At 34.5% G+C, this 19,167-nt stretch overlaps 1 protein-coding gene across 2 annotated transcripts in view; it reads left to right on the top strand.

Annotated features, from left to right (window-relative positions):
* SNTG1 (syntrophin gamma 1) overlaps positions 1-19,167 on the top strand; it is a 623,364-nt gene that overhangs the window by 544,296 nt on the left and 59,901 nt on the right. For both annotated transcript variants that reach the window (XM_082719661.1, XM_082719662.1), the window contains 2 exons: positions 10,321-10,473; positions 12,620-12,712. In XM_082719661.1, coding sequence (XP_082575787.1) covers positions 10,321-10,473; positions 12,620-12,712 — 246 coding nt within the window. The remainder of the gene's footprint in view (positions 1-10,320; positions 10,474-12,619; positions 12,713-19,167) is intronic.

Raw genomic sequence — 19,167 nt, 5'->3', positions numbered from 1 at the left:
CCCTCAGCGGAACAGACTTTTAAAAGTCCCGATTTTGTGCTCCTTTGCTCCAGCGCTTGCCAGGAGCCGGCCCCTCCCCCCGGCGTCTATCTTCCCGTTGCTTTGGATTCACTTCTCCGCCGGTCCTACCTTTCAGAAAGTGGTTGTTTTTCTGTTTCTAAAATTGCTGTTCTTCTTCTCTTCGATCTGCCAATGGATTTGTAGGTGTTTACAATTTAGATAAGCTATCTAGCTGATCTCCTGCTAGCTGAAGTAGTCTAAGCCTGCTACTTCTCCACCTTCTTGACTCCTCCCCCTGTTGTAGTTTTTTGATGCAGAAACATAAACTGATAACATGAACATTATATGTCATATGATCTTTAAATGCCAGAAATAGAAAAAAATAATTTACAATGTTAGTGAGAAAGAGATGTTTTATTCCACATGTAAATGATGGCTCTGAGTTATACCACATTCAATTATTTTCATAACATGTTTTCAACAATATTATGTATATTAAAACATTTCATTAGGACATATATGTATGTATATATGTATATATATGCTGTACTCTATAGTTTAAAATATGCAGTTATATATACTTACGTATATTATGTATAACATATTTTCTATTCAACAGAAATATGTAAAAATGACAATAACATTATTTTTGTATGTGCAAAAGGAAATGTATTCTTAAAATATGTTTTGATGTTTGCACTATTATGTAGAATAATGAAAGAGGACCAAAAGCTACTCAGAATGATCCAGCAATGCTTATGGTTCTTCAAAGACTCTCTTTTTTAAAAATGTATTTATTTATTTTAAAGAGTGATTAAGAGCAAGTAAGAGCAGACACACAAGTTGGGGGAGGGGTAGAGTGAGGGAATCTTCAAGAAGACTCCTTGCTGAGCGTGGAGCCAGATGCAGAGCTCAATCTCACAACCCGTGAGATTATGACCTGAGCCCAAACCGGAAGTCAATCACTTAACCAAGTTGGTCACTTAACCAAGACTGAGCCACCCAGGCACCCCCCAAAAGTCTATTTCTTAGCTGTTCCCAACCAATTGCTAGTTTCATTGCTATAAATGCCATTTATATACCAATAAGCATGAATTCATGGAGAGCTCTCTCCTCCATTTATGGCCTTTTAGATCCCTCCAGATGGATGTCTAATAGGCATCTCAAACTTAAGTCCTCCCACTCTCCATATGCCCACCTCAGCTAATGGCCATTCTAACTTTGGCATTCTAGTTGCTTACTTCCAAGAACTCGGTATCATCCTGAAGTCTTTTTCTCCCATACCCTTATCTGGTGAGCAAAATATACCCTAAACTGTTGTTGTAACAGTGTCTCACCTTCGTGTCTCACCTGTGTTAATCTCAGCAGGTTTTGTCAGTTTTCCTGACTTACCTTGTCTCCTATTAGCTTTCAACTGAGTCAAAGTAAAATCCAAGGCTTTCATGACAAAAACAGAATACTGTAAGATCTCCTGCACACTTTGCTTAGCTATCCAACTGTCTACTTTAGTGGCTTGCTACCTTCTCCTAACCCTCCAGGGCTATGATGATATTTTAGAACTTGTTTCTATCCTCCCCAAATATTTTAAATAGTGTATTCTTTTACTTTATGCCTCTCCTCCAATGTCATGTCCTTAGAGAGCCCCTCCTTTTTTTTTATCATTTTATATAAATGGCAATGCCCCCTGAAGTAACATTGCCACATGCTTTTAATGGGCTTTATCAGCATCTGACACATTATGGTTAAGCATCTTTTTGTTTGCTATATGGTCAGTTTCCTTCTTACTCAAAACAAATCTCCATGAGGCAGAGATGTCATCTGTTTTGCATGGAGATATGTCTCTACATCAGAACAGTGCCTGGCATGTAACAGGCGTGGAATCCTTTTTTGATTGAATGTCAGCTGACTATCTATGGACATTGGTATAGGACAAGGGTAAAATATGTTGTTCTGAGATAGCAGTGTATATATGCAATATTGAACTCTTCTCGAAAGGTTGAAAGTTATTTGTGTTGTTTAAAAGAAATGACAATAGACTTTTAAGAAAAGACAACATCTCATGGTATTAGGCTGTAAATAGCAGTCTGTTTTATTTTGAGCTGATCTTTAGAAGACAACTCAGAAGCCAGGAGTAAGATTATATTATCTATACTCATGAGTATTAATTGAGAAGTTTGGCATCAAACTTCCCCTTCATCTGACAGAATGTGCAGGTTTAATTGAACACATTTTATGAGAGGTTTGCTGGTCCAAATAGCACTTTCCACAAAGATGCACTCTTTACATGTCCCCAGACAGAGCACTAATACAGTATAATAGGGGATATAAACAGAAATGTAATTTTAGGAGATACAAGTAGTTCCCTTTATATCTCATTTTGGTTAGATCCACTAGTTCATTCTGGCTACTTGTTGGCTTTTATTACTTGCAGGATTAGAAAAAGTTAGAGAGGTTGCAGTTGAGAGACACTATGATAATTAAATCCTAAAACATAGGACCTATGTTTTAGATGTTATGAGAAAAAGTAAAAGAATTTACATCATTTGGTTTTATAAAGGAAAAGCTGAGAGGTGACTTGATAATTGTCCTCAAGGATACACAAAGTTACTTTTTAAAAAGTGATGACTACCTGTTTTTAATCACATTTGAAGAAAAATTAAGAAAAAAAGTATTATAAACTTCAGTATGAGGGATTCCATTTCTCAAAAAAGAAATACCAAGGGGTGCCTGGGTGGCTCAGTGGGTTAAAGTCTGTGTCTTCAGCTTAGGTCATGATCCCAGGGTCCTGGGATTGAGCCCCACATCAGGAGCCTGCTTCCCCCTCTCTCTGCCTGCCTCTCTGCCTACTTGATCTCTGTCTGTCAAATAAATAAATAAAATCTTTTAAAAAAATAAGGAATACTAGAAGTTGAAAAGATTTTCTTTACATACCAACTATTAAAGGCCAAGAATTAGGATTTTATTCTTTGAATATATTTAAAGGTGGGATTGTTTGGATTGTAACTTGAAAGCTGGAACAAATGACCAGTCACAATTCCTAGTTTTTATGACCCTAGGATATCCACATTTATGGTAACAAGTTATAATTTCCACCCCTTCCATACTCCTTTCCTCCAGAAAGCTTTTTATCCAGAAAACCATATCCTCTTCCAGTGGAAGCATGGATTTCTAAGCACAGATCTGAGGATCTTTTTAGTAGGATATAATCATCCCAAGAAACAAAATTTTTGAGTTGAAATCTGGAAGATTAATTTATAACTATTAATTGAAATCATTAATTTCAATAGGTAATTTTGAAAGAAGTCTCTTTTAATAATATTATAAAAAATTAACTACATTGTTCTCTGTGTCTATTGTTCATTTTTCTGTTTCTAGTAATTGTAATTTATGGTGGTAAAATTTCTACTAATTTCAATAACAGTGTCTTAGAGAAAATGCTGATACCAATCAAAATAATAATGAAAAGTGATTCAAGTATATTTAATAAGAAATCAAGAATGCAGATCAAACATGAGGATTAAGTTTCCTTTGATAATTATATGCCCTTTATGTGCCATCTACTTTGTAAAATTATTTTTATATAAAAAAAGTATTTTCCCTTTGAAGGTGCATAGCATTTTCCCACATGACCTAGCTGTATTTCCTGAAACTCCTTTTTTTTTTTTTTTCCTTCATATAGGGCTTTGCTTCCCTAAATTTCCTATAGGAAGCTAAATCTAACACATATTTAACCAAATAAAGAGATTTAAGTTCTGCAGTGTGTACAGATTTAAACAAGAGAATTCTTACAAATACTGTAAACTATGGGTCATATTGGAAGCACAGGAAGTTGCTGGGGTCAATGTATTCCCACCTAAAAGAGCCAGGAAAAACAACCTGGGTTTTGCTCCAAGATAACAGTTAATGTATTTGCATCTGAGTCATGTAAATTCCAGTGACAAGATGGATGCTTGTCCTTTTAGACTACCTGTCTGTTAGGTTCATGGTGGTCTGGGGTAATATGTCCCACATGTATTTTATTTAAGCTACCCTCCCATTCACATATGTTTTGCACCTAAGAATTCTAATCTTAGAATATCTAATCTAATCAGAAAAAAATTGTGAAAACTGAGTATATTTTTTAAAACATATTTAACCTATACTCCCTAGAATTATTACCTGTTCCATCAGGCTGCTTGCTGCTTGAAAACCAGTATTTGAAAGACTGGCTAGGTGGGAATGAGGTGTTTAAGGAGAAATTCAGGGTAAGAGATTACATGCATATTGGTGAAAAGGGTGGGGAGACTTATGGCTATCCGTGAGGAAAGATGGAACATGCACATTGAACAAACCTTTATGTAACATATACCCCATTCACTTTGAGGTGGAGACTTAACATCAGAGTAATGTGTTTTTGGACTAGTGTTGTTGGGGTCAGGAGCCGACGGCCAAGAAAGAATTACTGAAACATCTTTGGTGCAGAAAAGTGGTTTCATGAAAACATGGGGACAGGACTATGGGCAGAAAGAACTGCCGTCCCAGGATTGTGAGGAGCACATGCTTATATACTTTAGGGTTAGGAAAAGTAAAGGTAAGGAAAGTTTCAAAAGGGTTTCCTTTGCCAAAGAAGACTCACAAGATACCAGGGGTGTTGCTATTGTCAAGTCAAGGTTATTTTTCCCTCTAGAAAGACATTAACAATAAGATAGTTGGAAGCTTCCTGAAGGAACATTATACTCTGTCTGCCTCAAGTATTTGTCAATGGGCAGCTTACAAGGATATTTCATTTAATCTACATTCTTCTGCCTTTGTTTCCCACTCAACAGCAAGGCAAAATTCAGCCCCTAACATCAGGAGGTTGTCTAGGACAGAGAGAGGGCCCTGCGTTTGCTCCCATAGACAGTATAAGTCAGATGGGGTCTTGGGCTACTAAGGAATTCTCTGCTAAAGAATGCAGGGCTTTGCTTTTTCATGGACTGGAACCACATCAGTTGACCTGGAGTCCAGGCTTCTGCAGAGACAGCCAGTGGGTTTGTTAGTGGGATCTGAAAACACACAATAGCTGAACAGTGGGAAACAAGTCTCTGAAAAACAAGCTTTAAACTTTCTGGTAGTTTCAACTTCATTAACCCTGTGGGATAGGGTTTTAGACCCTCTGAATTTTCGGTATGTATACATGTTAAGGCTATTGGACCTTTCCAAACCTTAATGCTCCCAAATATAAGGTGGATAATGGGATGCCTAAAAGGATTTTATAATATATACAATATTTGTCAAGGGAAGATATTTTTTAACAGGAACAGTACTTGAATATCTATAAGGATTCAGGATTAATTAACATTTAGGAAGTTGTTTTAAACTGGGTCCAAATTTACACACCCAAATAGGCACATATGCATACAACAGACACAAATATCTAGAGAATGGCAAAAGAGTGAAGTTTGCCCATATAATAAACAGTTACAGTAAACATGTTTCCCTTTCAATGTGAATACTGGTAGTAAATTTTGTTAGAAAATGAAGCCTTCCTGACTGCCCTTATATATCCTACCTTCTACCATACCACTATTACACTATATTACAGAGAAAGGTGTGTGTGTGTGTGTGTGTGTGCTAAAATGTACATAAGATTTGGAGTCTGATCTACTCCAGATTTTTAGTAATAGTCAGTATTAGTGATGGCTAATATTGTGACTATTAGTGATATTATGTGATATTGATGATAGTACAGAGCATTAGTATGTGCTTATTACTTTCCTAAGTGATATACACATATCAACTCATTTAATCTTTAAGAACCTTGAGAAAGGTACTATCATCCCCTTTTTAAAAATGCCTAAGCTGATTCTAAGAGATGTGAAAAGAAGTGGTAAAATTGATGTTCATATTTAAGCTGAATGGCTTCCAAACTGATGGAATCTTAATCCCTAGGGCCAAAGAGGTTTTAAAAGTGTGTGTATGGGGGGTTGACCACTATGTCCTAGACCTAGTTCCCTCATCAGGGAAATGAGGATGATAGTCTGTTCTGATGGATTATTATACAGATTAATTTAGAAATTATATTTGAAATATATGCTTTCTGGTTTTTTCTGAAATTTTTTATTATGTCCATTTATATCAGGAATTCCAATTGCCTAAGAAGAACAAAGAGATTTAAAGTTTTATTCCTTTTCCCAGATAAAGCAACTAAAATCCAAAAAAAGAGAATTAACATACTGCATAAAGCACTCACTTGGTTTGATTTTATTTTTCAACATCTAACATCTAAAATAGTATTATAGTGCCATTAAAAATATCATTTTTGGGGGGCGCCTGCGTGGCTCAGTTGGTTGAGCGACTGCCTTCGGCTCAGGTTGTGATCCTGGACTTCCAGGATCGAGTCCCGCATCGGGCTCCCAGCTCCTTGGGAGTCTGCTTCTCCCTCTGACCTCCTCCTTTCTCATGCTCTCTCTCACTCATTCTCCCTCAAATAAATAAATTTTAAAAAAAATATCATTTTTTGTACAGGACTTGATGTAGATTTAATAAGTCCCTTTAGAGACTCACTCATTCTTGAAAGTCTAATTCAAAATTAATTGGTAAAATTTAATTTTGATGGTATGTTTTTCCCTGTCATTTTTAGTCTTTAAAATATTTGCAAAAAATAGAAATTATTATTTGTAGCTAAAGAACCCTTACTGGGTCTCTTCTTCTTGTTTTATTAAAAATACATTTTTGTTTGTTTTTTTTAAATTTTTATTTGTTTTACACAATCATGCCTAATGATTGAATGATTTCCTTATTCACTGTGAGTACAAGTAAAAGAAGCAATAGCAAACATAACAGTCAAAAACACATTAGTTAAGTCATGTAATTTATAAAGTAGCTTATATTTAATATAACAATGCAAAAATATTTATCCTTCATCTCCCCATTCTTTTTTATTTGCTTTTTCAAACCCACAAGTGTCATTAACTTGAAGAAAAAAATATCTATTATTAGAACAATTATAAGTGTGGTTGGAAAAGTGTGAAACAAGTGACTTGCCAGATTAGCAAATACTGGATGAAACAGTTGCAGTGTCAAGGAGAGAAGAAACCATATAAATAAATATATGTGGAAGCTTTGCCATAGGGATAACTTGCTGATTTTTGGCAGCATTGTCTGCATTTAATCTTACATGTTTAAAGTACAATAAAAAATTTATGGCTTGCTATGTCTATGCTCTCAATAATTATTCTAAACACATAGTTTATTTATTTATTTATTTAAGTTAAAAATGCTTTGGTTTACTATTGTCCTCTGAATACCTTGGAAAAGCATATATATTAACAGCAAACATAGCTGTAGTATGTTGTTTCTGTGTAATATTGCTTTGTGAATCTAAGACAAATCCTAAGATCTGGATATTAATCTGTAGAAAGTGTCCAGAAGACCTGAGATAAATCTAAAAAACTAGAGGTTACTTCTGAAGCAGAAATGGAAAATGAGATCAATGCACAAAAATAGTGCTCAAGATGTGTATAGCTCTTATTTTATTACTATTAATTAAGCGGTACTTTCCAATGAGCAGAGATTACAGAGGCTACTGTTCCTACTGGACCCAAACTCACACTCTGACTAAAGATAAACAAAGTGTATGGAGAGCAAGTTAAGGAAGTAGAGATTAGGGAATGCCATATATATTTATTTTATTAAATATCAACATGATATTGATGTCAGAAACTATGCTAAAATGTATATGCATTATCTTGGCACATCCTAATAAATGCAAAAGTTGAGATTTGAATCCAGACAGCATCTGAGGCTACAGCCTGTGTTCTTATCACTATAGCAGGTGCACTTCAGTAGACAGCATGAGGGAGAGACAGAGGAGTATGGATATTTTGGATGATTACTTTTAAAGCAGCTCTTTCAAATGCTTGAGCTATAATTGCTCTTCACTATACTTCAAAAAAGGATTCCAACATGTTACTCTTCCCATCTTCCTTCTGTAAAGCAGTGTACTCTGCCTCTTTCCTGCCTCGCGTGCTTCACGGGGTTTTCATGGCCCAGGCAGTAATGTGCATTTCTTAGCAAGAGCACCCGAGCTCATGAGTCTTGCAGTCGATTGCTCTTGCAGAAGCTCCTAAGTCCTTGATGATAAGGCGATCTCTTCCTAGAACAAAATTTTCTCCTTTCCACTTTCAAGAATGATTTATTGCTCCTTATTCTGTTTCTTTAGCACTTTAGCTGTATATAACTGTCATGATGCTTTTTATTATTTTTACATACTTGTCTCCCCCAGTAAACTGTAACGACTGAGGGCCTGGATGCCCATAGCAGTTATCGTTCGAGTCAGTGCCTGAGGAGTGTTCTATAAGCAGCAATAGACAATAACCACATGTGTTCATAGATGCCCAACTTCTATTTTCAGAGTTAAATAGAGGGGTCTATCTCTGAGGGCTTCAGTGCTTAGGTGATGTAATTGAAGATGTTAATTCAAGTTTTCAAAGAGTTTACTGCCAAGAAAACAGAAAATCTTAAATGAAGATTATTTTAAGATTTAATGGCAACATGTAACTTAGGAGAAGGAAAAATACCAAAAGTTTCTGGCTATTAATGACATTGATTATTTTGTTACAACTTTATATTACAAGGAAAGTTAAGGCCCATTGAATAAACCATAAAACTGGAGGGGTTTCCAGAAATTCTGTAGTATTTACTTACACTTTCTGTGCCAAGGTTATCAATTCAAATAAGTAATAGAGAAGTCGAAATATTTACAACATAAATAGAGGATTTGCTATTTTTTATATATATATAGCGGCCTGTCATTACGCTTATGTTAAAGTCCAAAATTCATGATCTGTCCAGTGACTCATCTCCTTTCCCAGCATTGGCTCTCAACAACCTCTCTCTTCTTTTCTCTGTTCTCTGGATTTCTGGAACGTACCTGAGGCTTTTGCTTCAGGCCTCTACCAATACCAGCCTCTCTGTCCGCCAAAGTTCTCTTCCTGGCCATTCAACCTTTAATCCTCCACTCATCTTTCAGCCATTTTTGAAATTTACATCCTAGAGAACATTTCCCTAACTTGTCCATATAATTTGATGTAAACTTCTGTTCTTACTCTCTATAATGGCACTTATACTGATGTTCTTGATGTATTACTTAGTACTAATTTATTTAATGTCTGTCTTTGCTACTCCTCTACACATTATATGCTCTAAATGATTAAAAATTATTTTATAATTGTTTACCATTGTACTATATTTTTTAAGATACTATGTTTTCATTTTTTCCCCTTGAAATAGTATATGAAAATCATAAATATAAAGAAAATCTAGCTTTCTTTAAGCTTGTGAGCATCTCCTGGCTGCAGTTATCAAAGCTAAATTCTACAATCAGAAGAACTATTACCATATAGTCAATCTTCCTCTAGTATTTTAAGAATCCAAATTAAAAAAAAAAGAAAATTGAATTTACTAATAAAATAGTTATTATTTTGAAAACACTTGCCAAGATAGATAATCTGACATTTTGGGTGCTTAATGATGATACCTTTATGTAACTCCATATAAGAAATGGAGACACAAGTTACTAACTATTCTTTGGTCATTTTCAGTACAATCCACATGTAATTCAAAGGCTATATCTGAATTATTGCCTGGGATTACCAAATTTCATCAATTCTTAACTCTATTTTCTTTGAACATCTCTGAAATTGAAATACACATAGATGTGTGAACATAGCTGAAAACTTGTAGTAAGACCAAGAAATTGCCATGTGAAAGTTTTTTTTGACTCAATAAAATATAGTCACATAAGTAAGGTAAATATGTATCTTTTAAAAACAACTTTTTTAGATAACCTAGACTCATTTTTTTTCCCATTTCTCTTATAAATAAATACTGTCATGGTGCTTTAAGGTTTAAAGAAATCAACTCAATAGGAAATATCATGCTTATTAAACTTTTCAAAATTTGAAAACATATTAGTAAGTATTATTTAACTTCATCTTGACAGCTTTGTAAGGGAAAAGGGAGATTGTTTGTGTTATCCCTTCACACAGTAAAAACTGAATCTCATGTGTAAAGTACTTTTTGGTAGCTACATTGCTAGTAAGCATAGAAGCCAAAATCTTCACTTCTGTTTCATGAGGATGCTTCAGCATTGATACAGAAAAGAAATGCATTCGTTATGGGATTTGGGATGTGGAATTTAGGCTGCTCTGAGCATTTTTAATGAAGATTTAGTTGTATCATAGTCCTTATGAGTATGGCATCTCCACCATGAATTTAGTCAACATTGATTCAAGGTATGGCCATGTTAGCAATATGGATTGATGTATGCGAGCCTGTGTAACTCCAGGTTTTCATCAGGACAGTGACCTGTTGGACCGGCGGAAACACTGCTTCACAGTGCAATCTGAGTCTGGGGAGGATCTCTACTTCTCCGTGGAGTTAGAGTCTGACCTCGCCCAATGGGAAAGAGCCTTCCAAACAGCAACCTTTCTGGAGGTGGAACGGATACAGGTGAGAGTCTGTGAAATTTTAGGAACTGTGACTCCTAAAAATGCATGACTTCCCCCTAGAATTTAAATCTTAAATAGAAAATGCTATGACTTTAATTAATTTACAAAGTAATTTCCTGTTCTCCAGTCACGACCACCCAACTTTTAATGTGAATGGCTTCATTCTTTCACTGTGGTTTTTCTAGAAATAATTCTCTTCAACTCTACCCTTCAAAATCATACATGTAATTTGAGACTTTTTTCAGAGGTCATATCATCACCAAGATTTTCCCAATTTTCAGTCTTTCCTGCCCATTATTACCACTATTGCCACAACTAGCCTGTTCAAACTCATCCCACTTGTGAGCATCAATAGCACTTCTTTGGTCTGTTTTCATAGGTCAACTAATACTGTCTTGTATTGGAGTAATATGTGCTTGTCATTCCCCACACTAAGTTATAGCTTGCTTGGGATTGTTTTATTCATTTACCAGCTGAAAAGTACAGTGCATTTGCCCTGCATATTTATTAAGCTTTATTTCTTAAATGTAAAGTTAAATGTAGGTCAAAATTCATAGAACCTTCAGCCTCTCCAATTCATGGGACCATGGAATAGATAAAGTTCCCAAATGTTGCTTCTGTGGCTGATGTCTGTCTGATAGAGACTGATGGCAAAATTGAGCAGTTGTGATGCACTTGCCATATGTAAATGGATTTGTAGAGCCAGGATCTAAATGTGTGATTATTCATCATACAACCAATTCATTACAAATGAATTAGTTCCATTTGTAATTCTGAACTTAATGAGATAAATTTTAATGTTCTGTACTGAAGATGTTTTCATCTGATATATTCTTTTAAATTATAGTAATTAAGAATAGCAAACAAGTATGTCTAAATTAGTGGGCATGAGATAGCCTTGAAGATTTCTTAATATTGACAGTGGTTTTAGTAAGGTAGTAATGGGTGGATACAAGCATGGAAGATACCCATGCATTAAACAAGTAAAATTAGACCCAAAACTGAAGTTAAAAGGCCCATTAAGTTTGTTTTTTGAGCTGGTTTTTGAAAACTTGTCTTCAAAGGGGTAATTTGGCATGGTTATAACTTTACTATGCAAATTGGGATTAAAGCCATGAGTATAGGTTTTTGGTGAAGGCAACTTGATGCATTTAGCCATCATTATAGTCAGTGTGATTCATTTAATGTACTTTTAAATATGGTATTATAAATATACTGTAAGGATTAGTATTAAAAATTTGCTTGAGATCAGTTTATATCATTCTCTTCTTCCCTTTCTTCCTCCTTGTGAATTATGAACATTTTTCTTCATTTGAATATACCAGTAGAGTTTGCAATTAAATGAAAACAAAATTGGCCTGTGGACAAAAAGATGCATCATGTAGCATATAAGTCCTGAGTTTTTATTTCATATTTGTTATTGTTAAATTTTAGTATTTCTATTTTAGTAGTCTTTCCAAAATATTTATGTAAGTAAAATTATAATTTAATCTTATCTCAGTGTGAAAAGTCGTTGATGATTTTTGAAGAATCAGTAGGTTTATACAAATAAGAAGCAAGTGATAAATGTCTTTAGGAAATAGCTTGTACCACATGGATGAGCATTATATGAGAGACTCTCAAGGTAAAGATGTTCTTATATTTTTTCCCTTGGTTGCTGAATCTGTGTTTGTGTGCCTTAAAGTGCTCTTTTAATAATATCCATGAAATTGATATGCCAAGAATTGGAACAATATCTTAACCTTTAATAGTTCACTTTTGTTTTAATCTAAATGCAGTGTTATTTAGTTATAAAATATAATAACAGAACATAATGTTGCCTAAACTTAAACATTTTTATACCAGTTTTATTGGCAACATTGCAAAGGGTGTCAGTATAGCACAAGATAAAGACAAGTTCACAAGGAGCAGAATTGAATATATGGTCCTGAATACCTCTTGGCAGGTGAAAACCTATTCATCTAGCTTTATTAATATTAAGATGTCAATAATACTATGTTTCTTATACAATTATTGCTGATATTAAGTTAGCTATTGTATAAACAACTTATTAGGACCTATCACACAGTCTTTTGATAAATATTGTCTGTTAATACTGATATTGGGTCAATCACAAGAAGAGTAACAGTATTTTCTGTTCTATCTAGTGCAAGACATATGCATGTGTGCTAGAAAGTCATCTAATGGGACTCACAATTGACTTTAGCACTGGATTTATCTGCTTTGATGCTGCAACAAAGGTAATGTGTTCAGATCAGCTCTGAGAAATGTGCTGCAGACACTGTAATTTAAGACTGACTGAAATAACTTCTAATTCCTGTCAACATTTTAATTAGTTATCATGTATCAAACTTAAGATCCTCATTTTTTTTTAATTTTTTATTTTTTATAAACATATATTTTTATCCCCAGGGGTACAGGTCTGTGAATCACCAGGTTTACACACTTCACAGCACTCACCAAAGCACATACCCTCCCCAATGTCCATAATCCCACCCCCTTCTCCCAAACCCCCTCCCCCCAGCAACCCTCAGTTTGTTTTGTGAGATTAAGAGTCACTTATGGTTTGTCTCCCTCCCAATCCTCATTTTTTAATAGAAGAAAATCATGCTTTATTCTGTTTATAGAAACACAAAAGCTTGAATTTTTAATGAAACATGTTTCCAAAAAACATTTTAAGTGTATTAAGTGTCTTCAAAGGGGTAATTTGGCATGTATATATATATACATTATAATTTATAATATATTATAATGTATGCATTACAATAATGTATGTAAAAGAGAATATATATATATATATATATTCTCTTTTACTAAAGGTTTAGCATCTTACAAGGGAAATTTCTTTTTCTCCAAACACAAGTTTTTTTTTTTTTTTTCCTTTCCCTCCTTTATTTGGCCTTGGCAGTGGTAATCACCATCTTCCCATTTTCCCTTATTGGAAGTTTCTAACTTCAAAGCCACCTGAGAATTGTGAGGGAGGGAGAGAGCCTATTTCCTTGTGATGAGCAAGGTGTTCATCACTAAACTGACACTTGCACAGTAATAGGGAACTGTTAATAATTATGTCAGGGCAAACACTGACCTGCCTGTACTGCAAGACGGTGGCCTTACTCCATGGAATGGAGTAAAGTAAGTAAAGCCCAAAGTAAGTAAGTAAAGTAAGTAAGTAAGTAAAGCCCAAAAGTTATTTTTAAATATAAAAAAGAAAAAAAATTAATTATAATATATAAATTAAAGCTTGTTTTCTTCCAATATTTTATTAAAACAGTGAAATAATATTGTTATTTTCTCTACTTGATATGCCAGTGGAAAGAATCTTTAAAAATATATGCCCAGCAGATTTTTTAAATGTTTGGGTTCAGGAAGGCCAAAGCAGCAATACTATTGATACCTTTTAACTGTTCTTATTTTGTCAGTCTGCTCTGCATCTTGCTCAGGCCCTCCAGCTTTGAAGTAATTATGGAAGCAAACCGAAGGTCGTATGATATAGTATAGATTCCAGATAAATATGGAGATATATATATGGATATATGCATGTCCATATATATATCCATATATATATATATATATCCATATTTATCATTTTTAAAAATATATTTTTTAAATAAAATAGACAATAATGAAAAAATAAATTATAAGACCAAATTAGATACTTGTGGTAGGGAATAAAGTCTTTGTGTCCTTAGTTTACACTAGACTGCTATAGGTTTGGAAGCAGTGAGGTCCAGAAATGTCAAGCTAGTTTTGTTACTTGTCCCTTGTGCATGAAAGTCCTTAGGGAAAACTCTTTCCCTGGACTTTCTAGACAGTACAAGACACACTAAATAACTCTGCATTTCCCATACTTACATTAGCAATGTAGCAGAAGGTTATCCATTCTTTTGTTTCAGTTAGTGTTGCTGGGGAGATTCCCTCATAGAATTTTATTGCCATATAACAGTTCAGCTTGTTCTTTGTAATCTTTATCTTTATTAAAATGTTGCCTGAGGGTTAGAAAAGGTTTTCTCATTAATATGTCAAAGTATGATGTTGCAGTATTAATATAATTCCCATAGCTAAAAGTATTGATTTGTTGCCATTATATTCCTTCAAAAATTCACATATGTATTACTTATAGCTATTAATAGATTTCTTATACAAACAGAGACTTTAGTTACATTTGTAAATAAATAGTTAATGAATAGTTGTTTCCTATTGAAAGATAGGAAAGGGATATATAAGGCTTCCTGGAAATTGAGACACCAAGGATAAGATTATCCAGACAAATATCTGTAAGTAAGGAGAACACTGAATTTGAGGTCAGACATGATGCAAGGTCAAGTTTGTGGGTAGCCAAGAGCCAGATTATGAAAGGGATCCTAATAAAGGATTGCACCTGATCCTAAGAACAGAAGAACCTTTGAAGAGTTTGAGATACAGGAATGAAATGACCAGAAATGTGTTTGGCAGCATAAACCCAGCAGAATAGTAGATGACTGAGATGGAGAAAACCTGGGGAAAGCCTGGTTTGGCCCTCCTCTGGACATCTACCACTTGGAAATGTTCTAGGAAAAAAAAAAAAAAACATGCATGGTTAACAAGGTTAAATAAACACACTGTTACAAGTTGAGGTTGAGGGTGAAAATAATGTATGAACAGAAGTAAGAGATGTTCGATATCATGGAAGCTAAGTTATAAGGAAAGAAATGTAGAACTTTCTTGGAGTGAAAAACTGGGCTCCTGGATTGTGGTCCAGTGCACGTTTGACCTAAATCTGATTTATACTGTGTAAAGGTCAGTCTAATGAAGGTATACAGATTGCATTGATTGGATGGAGGCAAGACTGAATGAAGAGCCACAAATGGAAATAAGTTATGTCTTCCCTTGATAATTAAGAATAACTTTCAAACTTTTCTTTTTAAACATGAAATTTTGTAAAAATTTTAAAAATGAGGGAAATTTCTTTTATTTGTATCAAACAAATAACACCTAAGTTCTAACGGTTAAAATAAGGATGAAGCCATCAGATCCCACACCTTAGACCTCCCCCTCACTCCCAATGCTGCAGGCCACGGGAAAAGTCAACTCTGTTGCTATAATTGGAGCCCCAAAACTGTTTATCCTGTGTAAATAGCAAATGCAATGCATGGAGTACCATAAATCCTAACCCGAACACTTCATGAGAAGTATAAATATTATTCATATTACAGTTTCCCGACAGAGTCTCTGAAACCATTGGTTTCCTAAAACTGTTAGTCTGATAGGTTTTTTTATTTTTAATGTTTTAATAGTTGACTTTGAGAAATTTTAGGATAAATTACTTAAAAGACTTCTCTACTTCAGTATATCTATGAACCAGTACTAACACAGAGAATGTCAAAAATATTTTTGAAATCATGATTGGTTAACAGATCTATGCAGATAATAAATTATTAAGTGAAAAAAGTAACATGCTTAAGAATTAGCTCTGTCCTATTTTAGAAGCTACCATAATGATTTTATGTTTCTTTCTTGTACTCATTACTAACTTTAATTGATTATAGTTTGGAAATATTATCTGGAGGGAAGTTATAAAATTCATGTCTGTGCATGATGACCTGCATTTTGGGAACTTATATTCTATGCCATAAAAGACAATGTCACCCTAACTGAAATAATTTCTTTCATGGTTTTGAGATGTTCTGTATAAAATTAGAGGGCTTTCTTTTCCCAAAGAATTGTGCTGCAGAATTAAATTCATTGTTAACATATTAATCCCTGAAGTATCTTAACCCCTACAATACATTTATATCTTTAAATAGATACTGATTTCTACAGTGTTTCAAGGTAAAATTTGGAAGGGAGTTGAAATGACCTCTATTTATACTTTTCATTTTCAAGAGTCTTTGACATATGTTGGAGAAGTTGAAGGTCACTAATTTTGAGGAGCTTTGAGCTACTGTTTCTCCTAAAGATATATGATATTGTTTTCATGTACACATACACATTTCATTATATGTTTGACTTTTTCTGAAAAGCACTTATGTAATTATAACATAACTATAACAAGAATTCCATAGGTCAGAACTCTCAAAATGGAATTAAACTCTCAAAATGGAATTAAACCATTTATGCTATTTTTTCTGTAATATTTCAACTATTTCATATCAAAGGTAGATCCTAAAAGCCCAAAAGGAAAGCTTGAAATGATTAAAAATGAATACTTTCTTGAAATTTCTTTTACATAAGTAGAAATCTTAAATGTAGATATGCTATTATGTAGTGACAACAATATTCATATAAACCTTAACATTTTTCCTTTATACAATATCTTTCAATCATTTTGCTTCCTCAGTTGTATAACTTACAGTCCCTAAATATGGACAAAAACATCAAGTTCTATTACATGGAATTTTTACTTTCTTCTTCAGATAAATTATATTTTCTTTGCTTTTAGGAGAATGAAGAACATTGCATTTATTGCAAAACAAACTCAGACATTTAGGGAAACAAATCCATCAGGTAATTTTTTAAACCCTCAAACATTTCAAAGATAGCCCTAAAGTAAAGTTCAAAAGAGAGGTATTAACCCAAGTTTTCATGCCAGTATATTAGCTAGATGCAACATAATAATAGAATCCTATATTTATAATTCGAAGTATATAAAGAACAAAAGCAGGCAAGAGTCAAAAATTATTTGGCTAGTATGTTATTTTTAATTTAATAATAAAAATTATTTTTAAAAATTTAAGTCAGATATTATTAAAAATATCTGACTTAAAACTTCTTTCAGTGTATCTTAGATTTTCTCCTTTAATCATCAGTTTTGTTTTTTATGAAATTTTTTGCTAATATCACATAGCAAGTAGAATAACAGCTGTGTGTATATCTTGCAGCATTATTCTAAAATTAAATAAGATAGAAATAAAAACATCGTAAATTGTCAAATACAGATTCTGAAGTCCTTAAGCATTATTTCTGACCAAGCTATTTTTCAGAGGGTTTTGTCTCAACCACAGATCCTATCTTTTCATCCAATCCCAGGAATTCATCATGTTTTTCCCTGTTTATTTCAAATTCCCCAGAATTCATTGATTAGCAACCTTTCACCTTTATCCCCTGTAGAACCTTTGCAAATCACATAGCTGCTGAGCCTTCCTTCCTCACCTCTGAAACAGACATGCAAATGACACTTTTTTTCATGGGATTATTGTAAAATTTAAATAAAATGTATATTGAGAGTGTTTTACAGTGAGTGGCACGAGATGAGCCTTCCTAAAAGGTGGATACTTAAATTTCTCCCACATGGCTGGGTAGTTCTGCCCACTACAGGGCACCAGAACCAACAATACCTTGCTACTATGTGGCCATCCTCAAAACGTCACAATAGCACTGTGTTTTCTAGAACTTTGATCAATCAATCAACACATGTGTCTGCTACATTCCAGTTCTTGTGGATCTGTGCTTTCATGAAGGTCTTTGTCTTCATGGCACCCAGTGGAAAAGATAGACATTAAGCAAGTAATCGTGTTTAATGGTTCTCAGCAAAGGGAGTTCAGGGTAGCATGGAAGCATGTAAGGTAGGGTAAGGGCCCATAGGTGGTACTTAGAGTAAACCACGTTTCACTTGAAAGTTGACAGGTCATGAGTGGCTAACAAGGAGCACAATGGAGGCAGATGCAGCAACGTGTGTGAACACTCTGGTATATGAGATGACTGACAGTTTCAGTGTGGCTGGAGCAGGAGAGTGAGAGGGCTGCACCCACCAAAAGTAGTCAGGCACCGAAAAATAAGGACCCATAGACTTCATAAAGACTGGGCACTCACACCAGTTAGCTGTGGCCACAAAATTGCTATTGAACACCCAATGGCAACGTTCATTGGATTACAGCAGTAAATGTTTGTCTTTTCGTTGTTTTCCTCACAACTGTATGGGATTAGACTATTGATCTGTATAGGGCTCCGTTGTAAGTCTGCAGTTTGAATGGTTCCCTCAAGCGTCATGATTTGACCTTACTCTAGTTGTTCCCCATTCTTCTTGTAACCAGGAGGTAAGTCCTGGCATGTCCTTTTCTTGTAGATGGCAAATGCAGAAGAAAGCAAGCAAAAACAAGCAATTCTTCTTTAGCATCTATTGCTGGAACAACTGCAAAATCCCACCAGCCAAAGCATGAGACTGCAACCGAATAAAAGGACAGGTTCCCTGGGAGAGCACCTCAGAGTTACACTGAAATATGCCTGGGTACAGGGAGGATTTAGGCTGAAATGCCATTAGTGCCAAGGGCCATGGAAAGCCACTAAGAGATTTTATCTTAGTAACATGATGCAAACCATGATGACTGCAGCACCTTTATGGAGAATGCTTTGGAGGGGAAGATGAGTGGATGTTGGAAGGGAAGAGGGTTATTAGAGTAAGATTAGAGTAGAAGGCTTTGAGAATGAAGAGCAGCAGGGAACTGAGTCATAATAAGTCATAATAGTCAGGAGTGCTTAGAGAGAGAGTAGAGCTAAGTATAACACCAAAGTTTCTGACCTGAGCAACTGTATGAGGGGAAACTGAAATACACTGGAAAAGGAGTGGATTTGGAGGACATCTGTTGAATTATTTTCATGCAAGTAACTGTGGAGAAGTCACTGAGTAGTTACTATGTTCAGCGTAAAAATGAGAAGGATGTTACTTTTTTGGTGCTCTGTATCTTACATGATACAGACTTTTCTAAGTTCAATGACTTTT

The sequence above is a fragment of the Mustela nivalis genome, assembly GCF_964662115.1.
Source record: "Mustela nivalis genome assembly, chromosome: 2".
Classification (NCBI taxonomy): Eukaryota; Metazoa; Chordata; class Mammalia; order Carnivora; family Mustelidae; genus Mustela; species Mustela nivalis.
Note: the sequence above shows the minus strand (reverse complement) of the source record. Positions and strands in the feature narration are given on the sequence as shown.